Source organism: Benincasa hispida, chromosome 1 (genome assembly GCF_027475165.1).
Source record: "Benincasa hispida cultivar pf3 chromosome 1, pf3_genome.v1.1, whole genome shotgun sequence".
NCBI lineage: Eukaryota > Viridiplantae > Streptophyta > Magnoliopsida > Cucurbitales > Cucurbitaceae > Benincasa > Benincasa hispida.
In genome coordinates, this window is record NC_143478.1 from 77,168,734 (window position 1) to 77,178,127 (window position 9,394).

Consider the following 9,394-nt stretch of genomic DNA (forward strand, 5'->3'; position numbering starts at 1 on the left):
ATTAATATAAATATGATTTATATTAAATGCCATAAAAATAGAAAAGAGAACTATGATTTATATGTTGCATATGATGCAATATTAAAATTATGGGTTATAAATATAATATGATAAGTTAGTTATTGTATGTGTTTATCATTTATTAATTATAAGATAATTAATGTTTCTTTTTCTAAATAATTGACCTTAGTGGGTGGTTATACACGGTTTTATGGTAATTGTGAGATAAAAAAAAATAGTTTTTCAAATCATTCAATCGAAACGTTTCACATAGTTCACTATCGAGTAAAAGGAGTTTTACTACACGATAGTTCTATAGTGCCTAAACGATCGAGCATCGAGTTTACTATACGATAGTACTCATTTACTAAATGATCAAGCGTCGAGTCTATACAATAGGCTTCATCTACTATACGATTGTGTGATCGCATAATCGATTGTTTACTCCAATCTTTCCCTCTATCCAAAATCACCCAGAGCCCATAACTCCTGGATTCTCACACAGAAAATACCAAGGTAATCTTGTGATTGTGTTTGATTGATCGAGGATCGAGTTTATACTCATTGCTAATGTTCGAGGGAGTTCGAGTTCTTGATTGTTGCATTTGAGTTCTTATTTGCTGCGTTGTTGAACGATCGAGGGAAATATGTGAAGAAAGAGTTCTTCAAAGATATTGTCACTCGATCCTTTGTATTTAGTTCAAGAAGCATGTTATAACTTATTGATTAATGCATAATCATTTTTGTATGATTGTAAATGTTTGAATTCTTTCACAATGGAGTTTGGAACGATCCATTTCCGCTCAAAGGTCCTCCATATTTAGAGTTCCTTCACACAGAAGGTGTTAAGGGTTTCAAGATGTGGAATCCTATTGAGAAAAGATTTGTGGTCAGCAGAGATGTTACCTTTAGAGAAAAGGAAATGTTTATGCAAAGGGAGAAAACTACAGTTGATATTCCTAAGAGCCTTACGACTAGAATTGAGGTGGAGACACCTAAGGACATTCACTAGTATTAATCCTCCAAATGATTCAGAAGAGAAAGAGGAAACCACAGGTGAGTTACTTGAACATGTTGAAGCTCAACCTAATTTGAGTCAATACTCATTAACTAGGGACAGACAGAGAAGGGTGATTGTTCCTCCAACTAGGTATACTAAAACAAACTATATAAATCTAGTTTTAAATGCTACAGTAGCTCCAAATGATCAAGAACTCATTACTTTTGAAGAGCAATGAGTTGTCCTGATGCAAGGAACTGGATTGAAGCTATGTGAGAGGAAATGCAATCACTAAGTGTGAACAACACATGGACCCTAGCTCCTCTTCCTAATGGATGCAAACCAATAGCATCCAAATGGATCTATAAGCTAAAGAAGGGTATTTCTAATGAAGAAAAACCTAGATATAAGGCCAGAATAGTGGCAAAGGGATTCACTCAGAGAGAAGGTATTGACTATTATGAGATTTTCTCACCAGTGGTAAAATAGTCATTTATTAGACTCTTGTTATCTTTGGTTGTTCGGTTTAATTTAGAATTAGATCAGTTAGATGTAAATACAACCTTCCTTCATGGACATCTAGATGAGATTATATACATGGTGCAGCCTAATGGGTTTGAAGAAAAGGGAAAAGAGGATCTTTATTGTCTTCTAAATAAGTCCATCTATGGACTTAAACAGTCTCCCAGATGCTGGTACAGAAGGTTTAATGACAACATTGAGAGTATTGGTTTTCAGAAGAGCATCTATGATATATGTACTTATGTCAATTCAACCACCTACAATAACAAAGTATATTTACTTCTCTATGTGGATGATATGTTGCTAGCTGGGAGTTCTAAAGAAGATCTAACTCATGTCAAAAATCTTCTAAAGGGAGAATTTGACATGAAAGATATGGGTCAGTCTAAGAAGATCCTTGTGATTGAAATTAAAAGAGACGGGGGTTCCTCTACTCTTAACATCAGCCAAGCCAACTACTATGAGAAAATTATCAGAAAGTTCAACTAAACCAATGCTAAACCATATTGGTCATCATTTTAAACTATCATTAGCTAACTCTTCTACAGAAACTAACTTGAAACACATAAAGCAGATGCAGACAGTTCCCTATAGTCAAGCAGTGGGTAGTTTGATGTACCCCATGATCTCTACTAGACCATACCTTGCTTATTGTGCAAGCCTAGTGAGTAAATACATGTCTAACCCTGGAAAAAGACATTGGGAAGCCAGTACGTGGATACTCAGACATCTAATTTGGTCAAACAATCTAAATTGATTTATCAAAGTATACAAGAGACGGACTTAGAGTTATATGGGTATGTTGATTCAGACTATACAGGGGATCTAGACAAAAGGAGATCTCTTACATGCTATCTTTTGTTATATGGCCCTAATCTGCTAAGCTGGAATGCAAACTTATAGTCTATAACAGCCATATCAACTACAGAGGCAGAGTATATGACACTAGCAGAAGCAATAAAGGAGGCATTATGGTTAAAGAGCTTGATGGAAGACTTTGGCATCAAACAAACAGTAGTTAAGATCTACTGTGATAACCAAAGTGCAATCCACCTTTCCAAAAACCCATAATATCACTCCAGAATAAAACATATAGACATTAAATTTCACTTCGTAAGAGACAGAATAGAACAAGGCGAAATAGAAGTGGTGAAAGTCCATAACTCTGAGAACACAACCGATGTTAACCAAGCCTGTCTCAAAGCTCAAGTTTCTCAAATGCTTAGAGTTGATTGGGTTTCTGTTACCTGAAAAAGGCTAAACAAATCATCAGATCAAGAAGGATGAAGGCAACAAGGTTGAGATCAAGGTAGAGATTTAAAGCAACAATGATCTCAACGGCTAGTTTCACTACTTTACACTATCTTCAACAACTTGTAACATGTTGGGATTGGTGTCCTAATTCTCCCGAAGTTTCGTTGTTCGTAATCATACACGTTGTTTGATGAATAAAATAATTGTTATTTCATTCTAGCATTTACTCATATCCAATAAACAAATCTCCATGGTTATCTTATGTAAACTTAAGCATGTATATGTGATATACAAGTGGATCATGCCTTAAGTGATAACCTAAACAGGTTTGTAGTATAAGGATTAAGGTGGGATACCTGATCCTAGTGACACTACAGATATGGCCCGCTTTGTAGAGGTTTGCAAGTGTTGTAAACTACTACAGATGGTAGATCTCGACCATTCATGTGAAGACGTGTGAGCGGAGGTATCCTATACAAAGAGTTTGTATAAGACTAAACCACGAGATGATTCAACTCTGTATATAACGTCGTTGATACTAGAGATTTACATCTCACCTAAACAACCATAGGTGACACGACCTCAATCCTGAGTGTTTTAGGAACTCCTGCCTTTGAGGGCAGTCCTTTGATTAGTATGGGTGAGAGTGGCCAGATTTCCAACTCAACATGCCTACCTTTTTAGGGACTTGTCTAATTTAGGAGCTGGAAACTCAATACACAAGATGGAATTCACTCCTTTCCCGAAGTAGGGATAAGTAAAAAGATTACTCCCTTAAGGGCTAATTCTGAGGCTTGAACATAGTGGTCACAGCTTCTCTTTGGAAGAGAGAACTCGATCATAGTAGGACTATGACTTATGTTCATTAGAAGATTCAGTGGTACTTAAAGAGTTAGATGTAACTACAAGGGCATAACGGTTATTGGCTAAGTTGTACTTACAAGCGATCTGTGAAGGGTTATCGCACTACTGATTGGTTAAGATGAACACATAATATATCTGTGGTAAGGAGAATCCAGCTGTCGGTCTTTAGTGGAGTGTCTGACAGTTAACAGATGGTGGATCTCGTGATTAAAGAGTTTAGTCAGTTTTCATGTACCGTTGGAGCTTCGAGCTACAGATCCATAAGGTCCCCTTGGTAGCTTAATAGATTCAATTGAGGATTAGTTCTTGGTGTTGATTTGAAATGTTCAAATTGACAAGAGGTAATTCGATTATTTATGATATGATTGGTATGATGTATGAGATACATCTAGTAGAGGATTAATGTAAATGAGATTTACATTAAGTACCATGGAATAGAAAAAGAGCTATGGTTTATATGTTTCATGAGATGAAATATTAAAACTATAGGTTATAAATATAGTATGGTAAGTTAGTTATCATTTATATTTATACTAATATTAATTATTGGATAATTAACTCTTTTTCTCTAATAACCAATTGAATAGGAGGTTATTGACGGTTTCATGGTAACCATGAGATAAAAGGAAAAATGTTTTCCTATTTTTAGTAATGTTAAATTTTGTGAATTTTAGATTTTTCTCTCTCGAAAATATTCTCACGGAAGTTGTCAAGTAAATAGGATTTACTAAGCGACAGCTTAGATAAGGTAAACGATCGTGGAGTATTTGTAGGCGACAGACACTCAGCTAAGTGATGAGCTAAACGACCGCATAGCTTTTACTAGACGATCGCTTAGCTTTTCCTAAACAATTGGGCATTGACCTATACGATAGGTTCTGCCATCTCCCAGTTGCTTAATCATTTACACGATTATTATTTCCTCCATTTTCTGCCTCAAACCAAGTCCACACAGAGCCCACCCTCTAGATTCTCAGACCGAGGATACCAAGGTAGACTTCTTGGTGGTGTCATACTCAACTCGACACTGTCGAGGTTCTGTGGAGGCCGTTCGTGTTGTTGGGGTGTTCATGACTATGGCAATCGTTGAGTTCGAGTTTGCGGTATCCGTGCAGTGTAACGGTCGTCCTGGACGAACGTTTGTGGTTGTTGTGTTGCTGTGATCGAGCGTTCGTGATCAAGAACTTGGCGATGAGTCTACAAAAGTGTGTAGCTTTTGTCCTTGATCTTTTGTATTATCATGCTATAATTTATGTAATTAATGCATAACCGTATGTTTCTGTTTATGACTATAATTGAAAAGTTCATATATTATTGTAATTTGGAATGATCTTTCCACTGCTCATAGAAATCCTCGTATTCGATTTCCTTTATAACAGTCTTACATATTTGGTATAAATAAATCTACATACAAATCTAGAGCTACATCTTTACTGTAAAAGAAAAATCTGTAAGTTGAAGTTGAACTTTGAATTTTCACCTCGGGTATAGTGTATGGTTGATATTAGTTGGGTCTTAGTATGTAATCTTGGTTTTGTTTGATGTTTTCAGATTTTATGCTTAGCGGGAATTTGAAGTGTTTGTATCTATATTATCAAATACATTTTAAATCATTGATTTGTTAAAATATGGTTGCTAAACATTTACTGAAAACTTCAAATACCACACTATTTTAATTGAATATTTTGTTTCCAATTTTTCCGTGTTTAGAAAGATCACCAACAAATGCAACTTAGTATCTTAAATGATGGACCAAAGTGCCTTTTCTAACCTAATTTAAAATAAGAAATTATATTCAACGATTGTCTCTTAAATGAACGAGATTAAAATACAATTTTAGTCTTTCTAATTCAGTACATTCTTTAGAGTGATGACTAAAATAGTGATTTTAAAAAACGATTTAGGTATAATTGATTTTGTGAAATTGATTATTTATACCATCATATTTACGTTTGATTTTAACTCTTAAAAGTGATTTTTATATATTTAAATATTGACCACGAATTATTATGTTTGATTCTAAATAATTATTTTTAGAGTTACCAAATTATTAAAAAAAAAAATGGTGTTTCCTATTGGAGAAATTATCAACTAATACAATTATGACAAATGTCTATTTTGGTTAGTTTTTTTTCATTTATTTTGTTGTTTGAATTTTATATGCACGATCGATATGTTTGTATAATAACTATGAAAAGAAAATTAAAAAAATATCTCCTTCGATCTAGTTATTTATATCATTACAAATGTCTAAAACTAGATATTATAATGAATTTAATAATAGGCAATGACGGTTATCTTTCAGTCAAGGATAAAAAAATAATTAAACCAATGTTATTTTTACAAAATTGAATTTAGATAACTATTTTTGGAATTGATTCTTGGATAATTACTTTAATAAAAATTACTTACCAACTAATTCTTTGAGAATCAATTTAAAATTATTTTAATACCTTTTTAAATGAATAAATTTTAGTCCAGGTCAATCATCATCATTCTAAAGAGAGTGATTTTGGTATGAGAGAAATAATGATTTTTAACAATATCAAAATCACTTCTAGATATAACCTTAATCTCTAAATAAGAACATTAAGTAATAATTAAAAATATAGGATTCAAAATTCTACCGCAAGGAGAAATTTTAACAAAATTAAAAAAAAAAAAGACTAAAATGATATTTTAATAAAAAAAATTATGTTACGTCCATTTTCATATCCTATCAAATTATCTAACCATAGTTCCAACAAATTCTTCTTATATTTTTACTTAAATATTTTTTTTTTATTTTTTTTTACATGTACCGAGACTGATGTATAAAGATGCATCTAGTTGTTTAATAAATAAACAAATAAAATGACGAAAAGAAATAGAATGAAATAAAATAAATCTACCTCCCCATTTTAATTATTATTTTCCATTTAGTCCCTCTCCTTCCTTCCTCTTTACGACGCCCAGTCATCTGACACGTCATCTCATCTTCGCCGCCTCTCTACCGTCTTCTATATAATGATCGTTTCTTTTAGAATTAAATTAGCAATTTCCAAATTTCACCCACTGCCGATCTCTTTATCCGTTTCTCCATTCTTCCATTTGTCTGCAAAAATCAAAATCCTTATGTCTTTCTCTTCTTTATCCAAATCCCAATCCCTAACCCTAACCCTAAATCTCCTCCGTCCTCATCCCCGTTCTCTATTTCCCCTCTTCCGCCGTACTTTCTCTTCCCCTTCCGATAACGACCTCACCGACCTCTCTGAATCTCCGTCTTCCGATCCCCTTCTTCGGAACCTTGAAGACGCTATTCAACGCATCCTAGTTCGCCGATCTGCCCCCGATTGGCTCCCCTTCGTTCCCGGTGCTTCATATTGGGTTCCTCTGCCTTCTACTTCCCATTTACCTCCCATTGCCAACGTTCTTCACAACTTAGCTAACCCTCTCTCTCCAGAACAATCCTTGTCTACCACTACCGTCCGTGGCTGGCCCTCTTCTCATTACTTTATTCATGGTATTCCTCTTCTTTTGTTTCATTTTCATTTTAAATGTATTCCTTTTTTTTTTTTTTTAATTATTGTTTATTAAAGAGAGAGAGAAAATCCCCTTCATCGTAGGTCCCCATCTGCCTTCTATTGAGCCGGAGGTTGAGACCACGTCGGCTGAATGTGATGTTTCCCTTGACCATGAGGAAGGATGAGAACCTTCTGCTTTCCCTAATAATTGCCATCTGATCTGGGTTCGTTTTTATTAATTATCATACTAAATTAGTTTCTGCCGTTATAGTGGAGTCTGAATTATGTATTCCTAGATACATATATTGTGAGATTCTTAATCAAAGAATTAACTTAGAAGTTCCTTTGATGGGGTTAATTTCTGCAAACTAACACTTTTCAGATTGTCAAGTTCTCTACTTTCTTCTGGTAATGTAGTCTACTGCCTCTCTCTCACTTCATATTGTAGTGAGAAACACATTTATGATTTATCGTCTCGAACGGTGGTAGCACATTGTATACCCATATGATGGATTCCTAATTAAAGAATGAGGATGGAAGGATCATGATAAATGTGTTTAGTCGGAAAGTTTATATACTGAAGATTAATATATTTGGGAGTGATTTTCAAAATTGTAGTTTACATATCTTTATGGCGAGGAAGATCAAGTTGACGCTTTTGTGTGCAGCTTGCTTGGTGCTGTTTAAAATCTTGTGTAATTGTTGGAAGGCCATTTTTTTCAAAGCTTTCTTGGGGTTCCTTAACTCTAGGCTGTTACCTTATATCTTTGCTTATTGAAAGCAAAATTATAGTTTTTCGGGCGAAACCTGTAATTGGTAGGTCTTAAATGGACGAGTTAAGATTTTTTTTCTTTCCATTTTCTGATTGTTGGAACTTATTTCTGATATTTTTGTGTAATTAACGGAATTAATATTTGCGTTCTACTTTGCTGGGAAATTCCTAGTGTTTCTGGAAGGATTACTTTACTGAGTTATGTATCCTTGATGATTATATCATAAATGTAAATTGCCATAGAGTCTGTGACTCATCCCATGATTGACTGGTAGTGAGCTCGGAAGGATTTTAAACTTTCAAGTGATCATTTATTATAAACCATTTGAAAACTAAATAACATATTCTCTACAACTATTTCCAGCTTGTTCTGCCTTGTAAACCTCATGTATAGAAGAAGACAATCAATAACGGACCAGCAAGATGGCTAAGCAAGGGGGAGGAGGTTGTACAGATGTGAGCTGGTTGGCGAGTGTTATTTATCAAATGGCTGCCAAAATGAACGTAATATCTATAGCTGCAGTGTTCTCTTGAATCCGACCAAATCATTTTCTGACATTTCCTTTTAAATGCTTTTCCTTTCGGGTAATTTGTTTCTTCCAACTCTGCTTTTAAGTGTTAGGTGTTCTCTTGGATGTTGTATTTTATAGATAAATATAATACATGATTCTCCTCTCTACAACCAAGCTCACGCCTCTTGGGCACTAATATGGTTGGAAATTGGCATGCAAGTTAGCCTATTTTAGACTAGGTTTATTAATTATATGAATTGTGCTCACCTAATTTGTTTTGGATAGATTACATAAATCTAGGATCTTCATCTCTATCAGGACAAAATAAAGCTCTCCAAGTCTGGACCTCTTGCATTGAAGTAAGCATCATTATTCTAATAAAAACCAAGCATCTTTTTGAGATGACAAATAAGAGTCGACAACTTAGAATACAATGTAATGGAAGAAAAAGTTGCAGCTATTACTAAGATTTTGTCTTCCAGAGATCTGCATTTTATAATCTGGAAATAATGCATTAACTTTGTATGTGAATGAAGCAAAGGTAAACTCTTGTGAAGGTACAAATGAGGCAATTTTCTTCTTTACCTTTGGTAATCTGGTGGAGTTGACAAGGGAGGGTCTTCTCTTGGAGGATTCTTGGTAATCCAATGCGATTAATTTTAACCAAACAAGGAAAGAGAAAAAAGATCTGCCTTATGGGAATGCAGATATTCATCTAATGGATCGCATGAATTGTAGTCGCCTCAAAAATAATTGAGCATTCATTGCAAGTATTGCCAATTTTTTAGAAGTTTGAGCAATAGATCAACTTCTTGTGGATTAGTGCTTGTCTTAAGCCAGTTGTTGATTTTCGGAGTGCAACCATTTACCTGAAAGGGGAATGTGAACTCAAGTACATAGAAAGGTTGAGTTTGTCGCCAGAGTGGACTCTTATGTGGTCATGATACTAATGTCGAGGAGGATCAAG

General features: G+C 34.4%; 1 protein-coding gene across 1 annotated transcript; it reads left to right on the forward strand.

Moving 5' to 3' along the window:
• Positions 1-6,640: 6,640 nt before the first annotated feature.
• Positions 6,641-8,594, forward strand: LOC120075043 (uncharacterized). The gene is made up of 3 exons (XM_090314524.1): positions 6,641-7,142; positions 7,246-7,367; positions 8,280-8,594. The coding sequence occupies exons 1-2, from the start codon at positions 6,647-6,649 to the stop codon at positions 7,326-7,328; spliced, it is 579 nt and encodes a 192-aa protein (XP_090170650.1). The 5' UTR covers positions 6,641-6,646; the 3' UTR covers positions 7,329-7,367; positions 8,280-8,594.
• Positions 8,595-9,394: the final 800 nt, after the last annotated feature.